This window comes from Zonotrichia albicollis, chromosome 6 (assembly GCF_047830755.1).
Source record: "Zonotrichia albicollis isolate bZonAlb1 chromosome 6, bZonAlb1.hap1, whole genome shotgun sequence".
Taxonomy (NCBI): Eukaryota; Metazoa; Chordata; class Aves; order Passeriformes; family Passerellidae; genus Zonotrichia; species Zonotrichia albicollis.
Genome location: NC_133824.1, coordinates 53,907,267 through 53,926,409, shown reverse-complemented (window position 1 = coordinate 53,926,409; position 19,143 = coordinate 53,907,267). Strand labels below are relative to the sequence as shown.

The 19,143-nt window shown below is 42.2% G+C and overlaps 1 protein-coding gene and 1 long non-coding RNA gene across 3 annotated transcripts in view; one reads left to right on the top strand and one right to left on the bottom strand.

Moving 5' to 3' along the window:
* The window catches only part of LOC141729432 (uncharacterized), a 46,968-nt gene extending 42,296 nt beyond the window's left edge, over positions 1-4,672 (top strand). For both annotated transcript variants that reach the window (XR_012580927.1, XR_012580926.1), the window contains 2 exons: positions 3,034-3,251; positions 4,401-4,672. This is a non-coding gene — a long non-coding RNA (uncharacterized LOC141729432). The remainder of the gene's footprint in view (positions 1-3,033; positions 3,252-4,400) is intronic.
* Positions 4,673-13,687: 9,015 nt separating this feature from the next.
* SPON1 (spondin 1) overlaps positions 13,688-19,143 on the bottom strand; it is a 180,645-nt gene continuing 175,189 nt past the window's right edge. The window contains exons 13-16 of the mRNA XM_014269910.3: positions 17,947-18,114; positions 16,743-16,907; positions 15,243-15,506; positions 13,688-14,129 (exon numbers count right to left, since the gene is read on the bottom strand). Of these exons, the coding sequence (XP_014125385.2) occupies positions 13,966-14,129; positions 15,243-15,506; positions 16,743-16,907; positions 17,947-18,114 (761 nt within the window). The 3' untranslated portion in view covers positions 13,688-13,965. The remainder of the gene's footprint in view (positions 14,130-15,242; positions 15,507-16,742; positions 16,908-17,946; positions 18,115-19,143) is intronic.

Sequence of the window (19,143 nt, the reverse complement as noted above, 5' to 3'; positions counted from 1 at the left end):
CTGTATGGAAATTATGTTTTGCATTTTTATGATTCTTCCTCTGCATGATGGGTGCTGCCAGGTGCTGTTGAAGCCACAGCAAGGTGTTCTGTGGCAATATCAGTTCAGGACTATTGGTGCTGCCCCAGTTTGTCTCTGCTCCAGGGCAGTCACGTGCAGCCCCCTCAATTTTCCTTCCATTTTAAGCCAGAGTGGTGCCCAGAACCCAGTTTAGCCCCCAGAAATGCTGTGCCAGGTGGGGTGCACTGGCAGCCAGCCAAAAACAAGGAGGTGTCAAGGCCATTAGGCCTTTTCATCCACCCGGCATTTCATGATGTGAAACCACGAGCTGAAGGAACTGTTTCATAATTATGTTGATCACTAACAACATTCACAGCTGCATTTAATCCAAAATGAAGCCACTGTCGTGTTTAAGCCCCACTGAAAGGGCAGAGTGAGATGTTGAGCAGCTGGGAGCCTGCTGCTGGTCTTGTGTGTCAAGAGGAGCTGCAGCACTCAAAAGAGATGGCTCACATATGGCAGTAAATCAGCAAGGATTCAGCCAGAAACCTCCCCAGAAAATATCAGGGAGCAAAAATCCATGGTTTAAATAAGTAGTATCACTCAAATATCCACTGTTCATGCATTAAACAGATTTACCAGCCAGTACTTGGATGTCTGCAGTCTAACTCAGTCAGATCTTTAGACAATGAATTTTTGTTGTTTTGGCAAATTGGATAATAATATAATAGATAATGATAAAGAGTAAAATAAATCCAGAGTTGTACATGTAAAAGTATTGTGCATATCTGGAAAGTGTTACACTGGAGGCACTGGAAGGATATGAAAGTCAGAGAGTGTGTCTGAAATGTGAACTTCCAGTACTTTCCTGTAAGTACTGAGAACATTTCTCCTCTTTTTATCTTTTTCTCTTGGCTTTTGGTGGTTTTTAGTCCTTCCATGAGTTCCAGACAAAGCCAGCCTAAGTGGGGGACAGGTGTAACTTCTCAGGGCTGAAACGGGGAATAGCAGAACCATTAATCACAGGGCAGGAGCCCTGGGCAGGGAGTCAGAGTGCAGTGCCTGGCAAGCACTTTTCTGCAGATTGCTTGATAACCATATTAAGATTGATCACACAGTGCTGATCTTTTAGGTGATGGGAGCTGACCCACTTTTAAAGGGGGTTAATTTGCAATTTCACTGTACCAAACAGAGATAACATAATGCAATTTACTAACAGGATTCCAAACATGCATAACCTTAACCCTGTTTTGGGAAGAAAGTATGACCAATTCACTTTGTCAGTCCTGTTTTCTACAGGGAAGGGTCCTTTTCTGCGGAGGTTTTCAGATATTGTTATATTGATTCTTGTATTGATGTTACAGTGTAATAATGTCATTATTACACTGAAGAAATACCTAGTGAATAAGAAAGGTGTAAAGACCTATTGCATAATCTAAATACCAGAGAACAATGCCTGATCCAACCCACTCCCTGCCAGGCAAAAATGTGGGAAAAGAAATTGCTGACAATTCTTTACAAATATATTCTCCCTGCTAAATCCTACGACCCTGCTACAATGCATGGTGGGGTGTAAAAACTAATTGTGACCAGAGCAACACCTGATGATCTGAGAGGCCTTTTCCACAATTCAATGTTTCTATATTCTTTTAATGAATTATTGAAATGCCTGAACAATCCTACATATGTTTTAAATTGGTACCATGACATAAAAATTTAGATTAATGCTCCTATGATCAGAAACTAGAATTTGAAGGGGGAAAGTGTTAAGGAGAAAGTGTTGATGTTAATTTATAGTAGTCATAGCAACTAGTTCTTGCCTTTGTAGCATTCTGGTCTTATTGGATTTGAGGGGAGGGAAGGGGGATCAGCTTTTGTTGTATCACAAGCAAAGTTTGTTCTGCTGACACTGTGCCTTGCTCTGGCTTTCCTGCACTTCTGTCACCCAGCTCCCAATTGCTCCACCACAATCCCTTCATGCCAGCAGGAGCAGCTCAGGGAAGACAAAATACCCAAAGGAGCAGCTTGAAAACTGGGGGCTGAGCAATCAAATTCCTGCTGGTATTTATGGGATCCCTTCTGAGAGGCCTGTCCCTTCCAAAAAAATCAGCAGGAGGTTTCAGGTGCCTGAGCTGTTGCTGCAGGGATGTTCTGCGGGCGCACACACCTGCAGCTTAAGGGTGACAATGGTGATAGTTTAACAGTTCGGGTTCTTTTTGGATCTGTCAGTTCCTGAACAGGGTGAACATTGTCACCCTTAAGCTGAACAGTTCCTTCAGTTTAAGAGTACCAATGCTGATGGTTTAACAGTTCAGGTTCTTTTTGGATCTATCAAAGTGACTCTGCTGCAGAACTCTGTCTAAATTGAAACCTCACTCTCGCCTTGGCTGGGTCTGACTAATGAAGCCCTTGCCCCTCTTTTCAATTTATTGAAAGGGGGAGAGGACCCAGGTTCTCCTAGGGCTATTACCCCAGAGGCACAGAAAGCTCTAGAAGAAGTTCTGATGGCAGTGTCCACAAGACAGGCCAACCGATGTCAGCCTGCCCTGCCATTCAAATTTATCATCTCAGATCAGCTGCCACACCTCCATGGAATCATTTTCCAGCGGGAGGAAAAACAAACACCTAAGGCAAAGGAAAGACCTAAAAAGGGCCAGGACCAGAGGGACCCTCTCTTGATCATAGAATGGGTTTTCCTCAGTCACCAAGGGTCCAAGAGAACGACAATGCCCCAGGAGCTGGTAGCAGAACTGATCCAGAAAGCAAGGACCCGGATCAGGGAGCTAGCAGGATGTGACTTTGAGTGCATTCACATTCCAACTGAGTTAAAATCGGGCCAAAATACTAAGAAAATGTTGGAACAATTGCTTCGAGAAAATGAGAGGGATGGTGAGTCAGTCCCAGGCCAGAGCTGTGATCAGCAGGAGCCTGAAGGGCCCCATCAGCTTCAGTGCCGCCCTACCCGCTCAGTGTGCCTCAATTTGTGTGGCTGACCCCAAAAACACCCATGCCAGAAGGGCTCTGCTGTTTCAGGGGGAGCTCTGCCTGCTGCTGCTCATCTCCCAGCGCTGCCTGGAGCGCGGGGATGCTGGGGAAGAGCAGAGGATGCTGCGCTGCAAAGCCGCTCCGATGCTGCCGCCTGCAGCCGCGCCGCAGCAGCTCAGGGAGCTCCATCCTGGGCTGCACACTCAGGGTTTGTCTGCACATCCCTCCTGGAAGCACCTCCAAGCTGCTACGTGAAGGAATTCCAGGTATTGATTGCAATTATTTTTTTTTGCCTGGAATGAATTAAACACAAAAATGGTGCATCTGGGCAGGTAGAACTTGGGTTGTCCCCACTTAGAGAAGGTGCTCTGGGTTTGAAATGCAAACGCCCAAAAATTTCGTCTGACAGCAAATTTCTTCAGGAAGGCAAACTATTAATTATGAATGTGTTTGAAATTATAAAGAATAGAAATGCCAAGCTCCAGACCAGTTTTGATTGGTGTTTTTTTTTTTGTTTGTTTGTTTGTTAGTTTTCAATAGTTCCTTTGAATAAATGCAGCACTTTCTTTCCTAGCAATAGAAAAGGAAGCAAATTTTGTGATTCAACATGATTTCTCAGGTGTCCTGTTATCCCTACAGCCACAAAAGGATTTATGGAAGTACAGCTCTGCTCACAAATTAACGACTTTGCCCTTCTTGAATTGGGGCGGGCAGGATGCTCTGTAAGCCAGTGCATACCATAAATTTTCAGCTAATGGTCTAAATATAACCTGAAAAAAGAAATCTTGGTGAGAAATCTATTATTTTAAAGGAATATTGAGTTGGCTGGAAGTTATGTTTTACATTTGAAACTCTAAAATAAGAAAATCAGCTTTTAAAAAGTACTTAAAATAAAAATGTTAGGAGTATTCTTTGAATACTGTGTTGCAATCACCAGTGAAAATTTGTATCTTAATTAGCAGAGCAGTTTCTTTTACAAATTAGAATTAGTTTGTCAGCAGGTACTTGGAATAATAGGAGTACCTTTTGCTCTTATTGGAATTGAAATTGTGATTTTTTTTATTGAAAACAATAGAAAAAAACAATATTTAATAATTGATGTTTTTTGATAAAGAGCTTGAAATGTTCTGCTTTGTTAGGTGACTCATGCTGAAACCTTTTTTAAATTACATCAAAATAGACAAGGCCCTTGTCTTCTTGACTTGTAAGATGATTCTAATTTAAAAATGTACTTTAGTGTGAATAAAGAGAAAAAGCTGTTTTGAAACAGTTAGCTCATTTGAAATTAAATCATACATTTAAACTTTTTAATTTCAGCTGCAGCAAAATGTTTCTAAATTGGTACTCCCATATGAAGTTTTTCTAAAGTTTTGTTTAACCTCCAAAAAGATTGATTTCTTTTTTTTTTTTTTAAGGTTCATTTTCCCTTCTCTGATTCAGAGCTACAAAACTTTCAGGGAGCACTGAACAAGCCTGAAATCCCTGCTGGGACAGAACCCAGCCTTTGGTCCAGCCTGATTGGTTCCAGCTGGGATGTTTTTGATGGAGTGCATCCTAGCATGTGCTGCAAATCCTGCTCACAGGAGGGCAGGGAATTGATGCTGCCTGCAGGCTTAGGAAATGGCTCTGGGCATGAGCTGGATGGAATAAGTATTGCAGATTTTCTTATTTTTGCATAATTGATGATTATTGATGATAAATGGCGAATGGTTCTTTGCCATTTTTCAGTGGTGTGGGGGTCATTACATGTGACAGAGTAATTCTTCTTGGGTGCCTCTCCACAAAGAAAGTGCTTCCCATAGACTTTAAAAAAAAAAACAAAAACAAAAACAAAAAAAAACCAAACCAAAACCAAACCAAAAAAAAAAAAAAACCAACAACAACAAAAAAAACCCACCAAAAACCCCAAACAAACTTTCCAGACCTGTACGCTCTGCTTTATCTGAGCACAGGGGAGGTTTTGTGCAGGTAGAACTGTGTGATGGAGCTGCCCACTGCACTCAAATTAAGCAGGAGAAGGCTGGGGCTGCATTTCTTGCACAGGCTCCAGCAAGTTGTTCAGTTTTTTTGGGCAGTTCTAAAGTGTTTCTGCCTCAAAAATACTTTTCTTTATACAATATCAGGGAGTAAAATAATTCACCACAACTATAAAAGGTGCTTTACTACTGGACACCTTGCCCGAGAGGAAACCAGGCAACAAAGAGACTTCTGAGCCACAGCGGCCTCAAAATCTGATCTGTAATTCCAACCCTGGGCTCAGCCAGGGTGTTTTCCTCCTTTCCAGCCCTCAGGAATCATGGCTCCAGCCCCAGCTCCCCTGGGTCACTGTCTTGGTTTGGAAGGACAGGTGTCTGCTAAGGAAGGCCGGAGCCTCCCTTGAAATTGAAAATGTAAACCCCCTCCCTCTGAATTATTGCAAATTTGAAATTAAGGGGCTCTCAGGCAAAGATATGGAAGTAGGAATAACAGTTATTTCCTAGGAAAATTAAAAATACAAATGCAATAGTACGAAAAGAAGCAAACCACTGCCAGAGCCAGAGCAGTCCCTGCCCCTGTGTGTCAGGGGGTGTCCCAGCCCCATCCATGGGGGCTCAGCCCTCCTGCAGTGCCAGCTGTGGCTCTGCTGCAGCAGGGATCCTGCACAAGGGGGGAGTTTTCCTCTGCAGCTCCAGGGCTGCTGCAGATGGGCCTGGGCTCCCTCTGGCAGTGCAGGGCAGCAGAAAGCTGCTCCTCTGGCAATGCAGGGGGCAAAGGCTGCTGGGGTGTCCCAAAGCTCAGATTGGATCCAGGCAGGAATGCTTGGCTCCTCCCCTGGGCGGAGCATCTCCCCATGGGATGCTGGGATTGGATCAGCCATGCAGGGACGCTCAGTGGCCATTAACCAAAGATAATTAATAATGAATGGCCCATTAACAGCAGAGATCTCCTGGAGGGAGGATTGGCTGTGGGAGAGATAAAGAAAAAACTGCCCCATGAACAGCAGAGAACTGCCCCAGCTGTGACAGATGGCAATAGAATACACACCTCCATTTCCAACTTAAGACAGTCACCAGTGCCTTGTGCAGGCTGCCCTAGAGCAGGGGCTGGACAGAGCTACAGAATAAAGCAGGGATTGATTGAAAGCATCTCCTCCATGGATCCACCTTGGGCAGCACCAGAGCCAGGGCTGCACCCAAGATGAACCAAAATGGCCCCAAAATGCAGGAGCGCTCCCGGGCTCTCTCCCTGGGATCAGTTCTGCTCCATTTGCACCTTGCAGTTCATTGTCCCATTCCAGCTTTAGCCCAGGCAGTCCCACCCTGCTTGTTTTTCTCTCTGCAGCCCACGGGGTTTGTGCTCTGGGGCTGAGATTGGGATCATTTGTCCTTGGTGCCCAGCTGGAGCAGGAATTGTTTTGTCTCCCTGCTCTGTGCACAGAGCTCACCATCCCTGAATGTGAAGCCCAGACCCACCCACTAAAGATCACAGAATGGGAAAAATATAAAAGATAAATCTGAGGCATCACCTTCACCCTGGCACAAAAACTGAGCGATGCCTGGCTTCAAACCTCCCCTCCCTGACCTCCCTTGCAGGAGTGTTTGAAATCCTGGGCCTCTCCTCTTCCCTCTGCCTGGGCAGGAAGATTTCTGCTTCTAAAGATCAATAAAATCACTTTTTTCCTGAAGGAGAAGGCGAGGATGCCTGGCTGGAAGAGCAGGGGACAGGTGTGGCAGAGAATACCAGAGTTTTATTGTGGCTCCTTTCCCTGTTGTCCCTTCCCAGCTGATTTGCACCCTGAGCGTTCCTGAGCGAATTAAGGAAGGCTGGGACAGGATTGCAGCAGGGAGAGGGCAGCTACGGTGAGAAAAATGCTGATTTAGAGCCTGAGAGTCCCTTCCCACGGTGATGCTCTGCTTCCTTGCGGTTTATATTTTGTTAGGTCTTTGGGGTTCTTTTTTGATTTTTTTTTCTTCTTTTTTTTTTTTTTAAACCCACACAGGGCTGTCTGTGTTGGCTTCCAGTGCCACCTAGTGGGATGTCATTTTATTTCTCCAGAAAAGACATTTCAAGCCTTTTTGTGTGTGGTTGCATTGATCCTCTCTGTACACTGTGTCCCCCAGGAATGAGCAATTTACAGACATTTATCCTCATTTCTAACGTTTTAGGTGTGTGTAAACTGTAAAGTTGAGATGTAGCAAAAAAAAATATATGTATAGTGTATACATATATAAACATATGTATAATGTATACATATATAAACATAGCACAAAAGTATAGTATTGTATGTTTGCAAGTAGATTGATTGACAAAAGTTTCTTTTCCTTCAGTGAAGACATTTGAGAATGAGTACAAATATTTTGATTTTTTAAACAGTACAGCTGCTTGTTTTCTCTGGGGGTGCTGTTTCTATACTTGTGCACATTGTTTTCTGTGTATCTTTTTTTCTAAGTACTATAAAATTATATTTAATATTCATAACCTTTTATGCACTTTGAAATCATGACCTAGACCATTTTTAATTTTTTTTACTTATAATCTAACTGTGTGTTTTCTAGACACTGCTTTGGTTCCCTCACTGCCCAAGTGATCTTAAGGATACTCTAAGTAAAAAAATTCTTTTTTTCCCCCTTTTAACTTCTGTGGATAAAGCAATATGTGATACCATATAAAATATGGGATCTGTTATTTATGTTTTTACTTGGCTCAAGGCTTATGAAGGAGAATAAATACTAACCCCAGTCTCATTAGTTGTATCTCAAAATGTTACTTGAGGAGGCTTTGTTGAAGTGCCACTGGCTACTCCTTTGTATTCTCCTTGCAATATCACAATATTTTTGGCAGCACCAGGGGAAAGGAGAGCATTGCCTGGAAAGGTTCTGTGATTGAGCCAGCTTTGCTCTTTTCCTTTGTATGCACGTGCTCTCTCTCTATTTCAGATAAAAAGGCACTTCAGGTACAGCTGGTTTGGGGCACAGCAAGCACATTTGGGGTGCTTTTTGCACTTGGGCCAGGTTGGGGTGGGTTTAAGGCTCTTGGTCTTTCATTGAAGTGCATATAATTTAAAAGACCTATCTCAAAATACCCTGCCATGTTTTGCTCCTCTGGAATGTGGTGTGGAGAATTGTTGACCCAGCATGTGAATTGTTTTAATTTAATGACCAATCCCAGTCCAGCTGTGTTGGGACTCTGGTCAGTCACAGGTTTTTATTATTCATTCTTTTCCAGCCTTCTAATGTATCCTTTCTTTTTCTAGTATAGTTTAAGTATATCATATCATATATCATATCATATCATATCAATCATCCTTCTGAGAACTTGGAGTCAAATTCTCATCTCTCACCTCATCCTGGGGACCTCACAACACCTCAAATGCGCCCATCAGTTATTGTTGGAACCCTGGATGCTGAGAATTTTAAAGTTTCTGTGCTGAAAGGCACAGACCCACAAGAGAACACTGCATTTGACCTGTGGCAATGGAGGAGGCTTCCAAAATTGATTAATAGCACTGGGATTACGGGTGTGGAGTTGGTTAGAAGTGTGTAATATCACGTGAAAAATGTAAGAGTTTGGGGTTTTTGAATATAGAAATAAATATGAAGCAATATGGAGGTTTTAGGGTGGAGGCAGGTTGTTCTTCTTTAACTTCTTCCTTCTTCTTCACCTTCTTCTTCCTTCTTCTTCACGGGTTTGGGTGATGTTTTGTGATTGGACAGCAAAGTCCGCATTGCAAGCTTTGAGTGATCAGTTATTGGATTAAAAGGGAAAATGATCTAGGTATCATTTCTTTATTGGACAGTTTAGCCTTAAAAGACCTTGTAACAAGAGATTGTTGGCCATTTTGTGCTTTGCTAATGGAAGAACTCACCGCTGTCAGGCTGTAACATTGATAAGAAACAATAAACACCTGAATCTGAACGTGAGCTATTGTCTCAGGTGTAAGAGCCTGAATGAGGGATGTGGGACTCCAGGGGCTCTCCAAAATGCAATTTATTCCACCCAAGAACATTACATCAGTCCAGGGTCATGGGTGACAGAGCTGTGCCCACAGCTGTCAGCTCCAGCTGCACCCTTAGTCTAGGTTACAATGCATTATAAACTTTGCTGAGCATCTTAATACAGCAGAACCAATCTATACCTTAACTATTATCTATAGCCCGTCATAACTACCATAATTACCATATTCATGTTACTGTTCTCCAGTCACTAAAAGTTAGTACATTACAGTTTAAGCTAGAAGTTGTTTTTCAGTTTTCTTGCAGTGGAAAATTCTGAGACCTTTTTTCTACTTGCAACATTTGCTGACTTGTTTGCCTATGCTGTCTTTCTGCTTGGTAAAAACATCTTTTTGTTTGGGGTGGGTTTATCCTTTGCTCTGAGCCATAAAAACCCCTTCTGACTAACACACCCTTTGCCTCCTTGGTTATCCAGTAAGACTGGCTCAGCAATTCTTTTCTTCTATATCAAATCTTGCTTCCATCTCTATTCCTTCACCAGAATCCACATTTAAAATCTTTCTGGTAAGCACACATATCTGTGAGACTTTCCTGTCAAACTTTCATCCTTGCCAACACTCAGGTGCCTTCAATCCAGACCCAAGAGCGGCAGGAAAAGGAAGCAGAGAACCCACAAGTCATGGCACAAATTGTTCTGTCTTTTGGAAAGACAGAACCCAGCATCACTCAGCTCAACAGAATTGCTTTGTTTTGCACAACTGAGTCCCAGGGTTGAAAGTGTTGCAATAAAAATATTAAATGGGTTTACACATGGAGCAAAGACCCCTAAAGTGACTTAAACGTGGTAGTGAGGAATTTAGGGATTTTAGCATATTTCAGTTACTACCTCCAGCCTCCCCTCAGCCTGGTTACAATTCAGTTTTAGGTCAGCGGGGTTTTTGTGAACACACTGGTTGCTTTTAGCTGGCTGCAATTGTTACAGACAATTGGATTTCTAGAGCAGCAGCATTGCTGTGTGGTCCCCTCACCTCCAAAATTTCTGGGTAATTTTCAGTGGCACACTCGACCCACAGTGTCCCAAAAAAGTTTTCCATTAGCACAAAAAATCAGTCGAAAGTTTCACAAAATCTCAGGCTTTTTGAGAGCTTAATGATTTTTCCTTTCATGTACCACCAGGCTTTAAAATAGTGTTCTTTTAAATAGTTTCTCTTTTATTAAAAACCGACAACAGCAACAAAACCCACATGAGAGTAATACACAAATACATAATGTGATGTTCCTAAGTCACCCTGTGATTTAAAAAGAGAACAAAGTATTTGACAAAGACCTTGATGCAAACACCTTCCAAGTAGAAAGAATGACTGGTTCTAATAAAATCCACTGACTCCTGATATCCTGTGACCTTGAACAGGAAAATGTAAATAAGAACATGACTTCACTCATATTAATAAATGTTTTTTTGGTGTACATAATCATATAAGTTGAACAGAATCTCATACGAGTGTAAAATTCATAGTAAAGATGTCTTTATTCCAAAATAATAATAATAATAATAATTATAATAATAATGTGTTAGGCAGACAGCTACAAAACATCTACACAAGACTTTGGTAAGAAATGTTCATGGTAGCTTTTTTCAAAATTCCACAGCAAACAAAAACAACAAAGGAAATCTAAAATGCAATCAAACAAAATTTTGTTTTACTCATGTGTTGCACAAACAGAGTCCTACTGTACATTTGTTAAGCCCCTAACTTTTTTATTATGTGTAAAGATTCTATCCTTTGTATATTAGAAAAAAAAAGGTACTGACACTGCTAGGATCTGGTAGTTGAGGTCTACAAAACTGGTGTGACATCTGTGCTTTGAGTTCAGCAGGATTATTCAGGACATCAGAACAATAACAGTTCTTATTTTTATTGACTGATAACCAGTGCCTATTACACTACTAGAAAGTTTACAGTAACAATGCAAGATTTCTACATATTGTATATCAGAGCTTTTTCTCTTTTTTTGTTCTGAATAGAAAATCAACCTCTTTTTTTTTTATTTCCTTCGTTTGTTTTTGTTTGTGTTTATTTTATTTTTTATACAAAATGTAACAAGCCTAAATGTTTCTCATGTATCAAGTTAGAAGAAAGACAAGAGATCTGTAAAACGTTTCCACAGAAAAACAAGTGTGAGGAGCTGAACAGAAGCAGGAGTGGTCACACATCTCTGACCCGGTGCAATTACCTTGTCATTTCATCTGTTAACAAGGTGGGGGAAAAAAGCAATTTGCAACATTCAGAACTTTAATGAGCCTAAGAGAAATGACTGGAAATCACACGGAACAGCCTCCTAAGAGAGAGGGGAAAAATAAAAAGGATTTGGAGAATCAAATTAGTAAGAAGCACAGAGAAAGGAATGCCAGGTTGTTTCAATGGACAATTTTGTGGGCAAGTTCAGAAAAGTGGTGTATGTTTTCTGTAAGTGTATTTGCACTATGTGGCCTTTCACAAAGGGAGTATTTAGTAGACAAAACAGCTTGATGAACTGGAACAAATGTGAAAATGAAAATACAATACTGGGTTTCACTGATTATTTGCTGAAACAGGCATGGTTTTGCAAGATAAGCTTGGACAAGTGGTTGATGAGATAAATCTGGTTCCTGAACTCAGCCAATTTTTTCCGTTCAGGAGAAACTTCTGTTCCCTCTGCCCCAGGCTCACAGGTCCTTCAAAGCCTTTCAAGGCACTCTGCCACCCATTTTATGGCCAAAGCTTACATTGCTGAGTGAATGGCCTCATTCAGCTGGGACACCCTCTGTCAGCTCAGCCAGAGATGTGGCCCTGCCCTGGCATTGACCATTGTGGCTTTTCTCTGCAGTTTCTTTACCCAAAATATGCTCAGCTCGTCGCTCCTCCAGCACCTATATCACTCAACTTTTTATTTTTTTCATTGGGTTTTCTTTATTTTTGGTCATACAAGTGAAATGTAAGGTCCTAAGTGAACTACTGAGGGACAAGTCTTGCTGCCATGCTGGAGAGACATAAACTGCACGATTTTTGAACAGGCACAAGGAGGCAAACTATCTGAATTAATATTATTAAGTGAGCCGAGCTGTGCAAAAAGTAAAACGTTCGGTTTTAGCTTTAAACTTTGCTTTATTCTTTTTTTTCTCCTGGTTTGGTTGGCTATGGGTGTGCACCCATTTCATTTAGCAGCAGCAGGAGAGGGCTCACACTGCCCTTGGTTCCATTACTTCCCTGGCCTTTCCATAACTCCAAACCTGCAGAAAGCAGTAAAATACCTTGAGAGGGGGTGGGATGTGGTGGCTGTGGAAATCCTGAGCAGCCCTTGCAGTGTTCAGTGGGGAATTGCTGATGAACAGCCCCACAATTGATGCCACCAGCCCAACGAGCCTGTTTGGGTACAGAGCATCCCCAGGGTGGTGGTGGTGGGGAAGATGAACAGCTCAGAGGGCCCTGGGGCAATATTTAGCAGCAATATTTAAAACCCAACTGTCATGTCCTCAGGGCGGTGACCAAGTGTTAAGGGAGTGAGAAAATTACTTAAGGCTGGTTTAGAGACCATTAAAACAAATTCTCTCCATTCATTTCTCTCAAGCTTAAGCATCAACAATCTTTATTTTCAGTGCACTGCTCTTACTTCAGAAGAGACAATAGGGGTATGCTGCCTTGCCTGGGCCAAGAGGTAACCCATCACCTTCCCCTCTAAAAGTTAAATTATTACAGGGAAATAGAATTGCAGGAAAAGATTGTATTCCATTAGCAAGTGGGGCCCAAGGGTCTCCCTGCTTACACCTGACTCTGTGTGGGAATGAGAGTTAAACTCTGCAGGAGATGGGGTAAAATAGCAAATAGAAGAGTTGAGGAGGTATTTCATTGAGGAGGTATTTCATCATCTCAGGCAGTTTTTTAATCACTTAAGTAGTCAAGGAGGGCTTTTAACCTGGCTAGGATATGCACAAATGGGTAATTTTCACAAATTGAGTAATTTTTAGATTACCCTATGCTCTGAGTAAAAAAAGACATAAATGACACTGCTGTAAATGTATTCTTGTGCCAATCTGTAATCAGGGTTTTTTTTAAGACTGTCATTGTTTCCTTTCAGAGGCTCATTTCAATTTTAAGGGATGCATGAGAGCCTGGCTCACCTTTTCTCTACCATTTTATTATAAACCTGTCTCCCTCTTCTGTGAATGAAATCCTTGTGAAACTGAATCTAATTTTTTTGCGTCCCTCATGTGGAAGACATCCTGTGGCACAGCTGCTGCAACCCTCTGGACCAATTTCTACTAGTTCTGTGTCCATTTTGAAAGGCAATGGACTGTACACATATCATGATATTTGCATGTTTTCTTTATGTGCTGTCTTGACTGTGATTGTGTGGTGGTCAGACATCACTGTTGAGCCACAAAAAATACTTCCTTTTTAAGTTTTGAAGAAAAAAAACCCCTTCTTTTATGGACCACAGCATCCATGTGAAGAAAAGTGTTTAGATTATTATAATAACTATCAGCTTAATCCAATAGTGTAGAAAGATAAACATGCACCTTTAATGTTATTGAACCAGCATTACTGACATAACTCCTTGGCATAGTTGTGTAATCACAGAGGCACTGCTTTGGATTTTCAAAATCAAATCTAGAGAGAAATCCTCCCACAGATGAAACTTCCTGTCACTTTAACTTAGTTTTGTTAATATGCATGCATCCCATGTCTTTACAAGTGGTATTTCTATATGGCTATTCCATGTCCACAGAGGTGTCTGTATTTTAGTTAAATAACTCACCATGACTTTACTATTTTTATGCATTAAGGGCTGGCTGGAGTAACAAAGACTTACTCTCAGCATAAATCCGTGAGGAAATATTTATAAAATATTTTTCTTGCACCAGCAAGACTAAAAAGCAAACCACACTGCAAAAATGAAAACTAATATACACTTTATATTTTGTTGTTGTTGTTGTTCTAAAAAAAAAACAAACCAAGGTTGACTTTCCATTTAGCTCAGAGTGCATCACTTGGAACCTTGTGTTTTGTTAACAAGGATGGACATTACATGCTCTTAGCTCCTTTTTGTCCTTGCAGCTGGTAAACTGAGTGCTTTTGGACCTCTTCTTTACCATCATGTAGCGCTCCTGAATTCCCCCTCCACAGAGCGTAGAACACTCTGTCCAAGCAGTCCATGGTTTCATCCTACAAACTGAAAACAAAAATAAATAAGTGATTTGTTAAAGTTTCTAGTAGTAGAAACCCATGCTAAGTATAAATAACCAAGCTGCATTTGTGAGACACTGGGAAAAGTAAAAAGAAATTTAATGTTTACATTAAAAAAGACAGATAAAATGATGAAATTGTGAAATGTCAGACAAGCATAAGCCACAACTTAGCAGTAATTCCTACCCAGATAGTGTTAATTACACCACAAGATATGTCTTGCTGATTTGAGGAATCAGTACTTGATGATACTGTCCCCCATTGAAAAAGCAGTTTGAGCAGATCTCCTGGAGCAGCCTGAGTCTGAATCAGACTGCTGAGGTGGAAATGAGTTCAGTTTTGAAATTCAGCATCGGATCCAGGAACAAATATTTTAACTGTTTGAAGCTAACAGGATGCAAAGATTGCCACCCAGATTGGCAGAAACTGCAATCAGTCCTTTGCCAGGTGTAAACTTTTTTACACTTTTGTGTGGAGTAGCTGAAGTATTTTTAGTACTGGGCCATGGACAGATGTGGGCCTTTCTCCATGGTGCCCTGAGCTTAGGCTGGGTGATTTTGGTGATGGGCAAGCAGTGCAAGTGGCTGTGTTTTATTGACTGAAGTGCTGAAGGTGCTCTCACAGAATGTGCTGGGGCTGCTCACAAACTCCTGTTGATGCCTCAGGGTTTAGTTTTCATATTTTTCACATTCTGTGCGGCTTTAGTGGGTGGGTCTGAGCTTCACATTCAGGGATGGTGAGCTCTGTGCACAGAGCAGGGAGACAAAACAATTCCTGCTCCAGCTGGGCACCAAGGACAAATGATCCCAATCTCAGCCCCAGAGCACAAACCCCGTGGGCTGCAGAGAGAAAAACAAGCAGGGTGGGAGTGCCTGGGCTAAAGCTGGAATGGGACAATGAACTGCAAGGTGCAAATGGAGCAGAACTGATCCCAGGGAGCGCTTGTGCATTTTGGGTTGTGCTGCCCAAGGTGGATCCATTGAGGCCTCTTAATAAATTCGTGCTCTATTCTTTAGCTCTGCCCGGCCTCTGCTCTAGCTCATCCTTCACAAGGCACCACTGTCATGCAGAAAACCCCTAAAAGTGCTTTCACACTCACCTGGATATTGCTCACTATCTAAACTCTTCTTGGCCTGTTCGCTTCTCCTTTTCTCCCGAGCCTCCTTCCAGCGCCTTTTCTCCATCCCTGCTCCCCTCAGGCACTTCCTCACCCTGCACTTGCTGCGCTGCACGGTCTCAGGGCAGGCTGCTCCCCCAAACTGGGGCTCTATTTTAATCATCCTCGTCCTGATCATGTGGCCCTTGCCACAGGAGGTGTTGCACTCCGACCACTGGGACCACTCCGTCAGCTCGCAGTGGATGGCTGCAGGGAGGAAGAAACGCAAAAAAGAATTACACCAAATCCACAGAAACACACAGGTGTGCCTGATGAATCCTTGCACCCCAACTACACTTAAGCCTCCCATCTTCCCAGCAATTGTTTGGAGGTTGCATGTCAGAATTTTCTGAGTCCATTCCTAGCAGAAGTTTTATTTGACACGCTCTTCGATTTCTTCTTCGAGAGTGGTGCTGGCAGATCGCTAAAATTACAAAGAACATATAAATAATTCTCCTGCGCCTTCTTCAATTTTCCCACCCATCTGTCTGTTTTGTAATGAAAAGCTGCTGAAAATTGAATTATATTTAAAAATAATTTGCTACCTCTGAGATCTGAGCCTTGCTTTGCTGGCAGTGTTATGCAATAAGCCACATTCACTAATACCATTATATTTTAAAAGTCTTCATCTTTCAGCACTGCTTAACACTTACAGCCCCAGTGAATAAAAATCAAAATGATATTTCACATTATTTAAGAAAAGCTGAATGAGCAATTACAGTGTAAAAGCCCTTTTAACCCATAATTTCTGTGAAAAATAATGTAATTTGTGATAAAGCCTCACAAACCAGCTGGAAACAGGATGCCAAAGGCAATCATATCTCATTCATTCAGCAGTGCCTTAGGCTATCACACTTCACAAAGACTGAAAAGCAACCAGAAATTTGCTGTACCCAAGAAGTGGAGGATTTTAATGAAATAGGTAAAAAAGTCTCTGCAGCTGCCTCCACACCATCCAGCAGCAGGTTGCAGAGTGATACCATTCAGAGGTGTATCAAAGGTGGAGAAAGCCTCTTTTGTGCTCTTTCTGAGCTGAAAGAATCCCACAGGTGATTTCAACTCGTCTTTCCTTCTTTCCTGGCACACTGTCTGCATTTGAGTGATAAACCAGGTTTTATAATTCTGACTTATTTCCTACTGGGGAGTTGCCTGGAGCCGCAGCGTGTCAAACATGCAGAGCTGGAATCCCATAGAAATATTGGGAATAAGCATGGGGTGATGTAGGGCAAGCTGAATTTAAGACACAGTCATATTTCAGCTCTCAGTTACTGAAAGTGTATGATAATTATGATGATAACAATAATAATAAATATTTATTTTAAACAATGCACGCTTGATACCCCACCTATTAAGAAGTGATGCTGAGAAGTGGTGATGGAGGTTTGATCCATAGATTTTGACACATAATTATCCTCCCCTTCCCAGGGAATTCTCCAAACTTACGGCATTCTGGCAGCATGCATTTCTCTGCTTGCTCCAGCTCCTCGTTGCAGTCTCCCAGCTCAGCAGCAGATTTCAGCATCCTCTGCCTGGTTCTCATTCCCTTCCCACAGGTTACGCTGCAGTCACTCCACTCAGACCAGGGAGACAGCAGGCAGGGGATGGTATCTGGTAGCAAATAAAAATGCAATTAATTATCTTATTGCTAACAATTTATTCCTATAAATAAAGCATGAAGGTATAAATTTTGAAAATAATACAGGTGGAAAATGTGCCATGTTTTATCTGTCATCAGCCAATTATGCTTTCTTGTCACAAGCTGAATGGTGCTGCTGAAGAAGCTCAGAAAGCTTCATATTAAATTGAAAGGTTTGCTTGATTTAAATATCTTTGCTATCTTTTCCTGTATCTAAGTCATATCTCCTGGGTCTCAGTGCATCTGGGGAATAAATAGTTTAAGGAGCTATGTTTCAATACCAGCTCCTGTAAAGAAAAAAAAGAAAAGGACTGTTGCAGTGAATAGAACTGTAAGTCAACTTAATTTAGTCTAACAAGTGAAATTTAATAGATATTTAATAATTTATAGAATTATTATACATATTTTACAATAATTTATAAATATTTATAAAATAATAATACTAATTATTACTTATCTATTATTTATTTATTATTTATTAATAATTATTATTAATTAAATAATAATAATTTATAAAAATTATAAAATATATATTTAAGAATTTAATCTACCAAAAATATTTTTTAAATTATCTCTGATGAAAATAACATTTAATAAGAAATTAATAGTGACAGTAAGGGTGTGGCTGGCTGATTGCACAAAAGAAACACCTCAATTTCTGACATTTTCAGGGGTTGAAAGGAGAGGGCACTGTTTCATGTGTTTTATTCTAGCCTTATGGTCAAATATACATAACTCAGAGTTGTTTAGGTATGGCTTGCTGATACACACACCTCTGTGTGGGTCAATACAGCAACAGGACACCACTGAACATTTTTTATTGAAGCTCTCATCCTGATAGTGAATGTGCTACTTAATGCACAGTGCCCAAGATCTTTCTCCCAATTTTAGGGAGGACAAGCAGAAGCAGCATTGCTGCTGGCTTAGCTGTGTTCTTTGTGTGCTGGGGCAGTGTGTCAGAAGGGATGTTTGTTCTCAGAGCAGGGGAGAGAGGAGCTCCTGGCCACTCACGGCACTCAGGCATCATGCACTTCTCTGCCTCCGTGGTTTCTGCCTTGCACATGGATCCATCAGCAGGAGTCATCTTGATCATCCTGTGCCTTCTCTTCATGCCCGTGCCACAGCTGGCGCTGCACTCGTCCCACTCACCCCACTCTGTGACCAGGCAGCTGCTGGGAGCTGTTCAAAGCGGGCAGAGAACATTGCTCATCAGTATCACAGCATCACCTGGGTGGGAGGGACTCCCAAGACCCCCGTGGAGTGCAGCTGCTGGCCCTGCACAGGGTCATCCCCAAAAATCACACCTTGTCCCCAGGAGTGCAGTCCAAACCCTTCTTGAAGTGAGGTTGGTGCTGTGACCACTTCCCTGGGACCTTGTTTTAGTGCCCAGATATTTTCCGATATGCAAACCAAACCTCCCCTGACACGACTTCAGGCCATTCCCTTGGCTCCTGTCACTGTCACACAGAGCAGAGATCAGTGCCTGCCCCTCCTCTTCCCCTCACAAAGAATTTGTAACTGCACTGAGGTCTCCCCTCAGTCTCCTCTCCTCCAGGCTGAGCAGACCCAGTGCCCTCAGCCACTCCTCTCATGGCTTTTCCTCTGGAACCTTTACCACCCTAGTGGCCTCCTTTGGACACTCTCTAATGGTTCAATAACTTTTGGACACTCTCTAATGGCTCAATAACATTTTTTTTCCATTGTGGCACCCAGACCTGCCCCAGCACTCAAGGTGGGGCTGCCCCAGCTCAGGGCAGAGTGGGACAATCCCTCCCTTGCCCTGCTGGTGATGCTGTGCCTGATGTCCCCAGCACAGGGATGTCCCTTCTGGCTCCAGGGCACTGCTGGCTCACATTCAGCCTGCCAAGGACCCCCAGGTCCCTTTCTCTGGCACTGCTTTCCATCCCCTCATTCCCCAGTCTGTCTGTACAGCCAGGGTTGCTCCATCCAGGTGCAGAATCCAGCACTTTGCCTTGTTGAACTTCATGTGGCTGGTGATTGCAGAGCTCTTTAATTTGCTGAGGTCTCTATGCAGGGCCTCCCTGCTTTTGAGAGAGTCAGCAGCTCCTCCCAGTTTTGAACAATCTGGTAATTTGCTTTGTGTCCCTTCCAGTCTTGCCTCCAGGTCATTTATTAAGGTATTGAAGAACACAGGAGCTAAGATGGAGCTCTGTGGGACCCCAGTAAGACCCATTTGGGCAGTGCTCC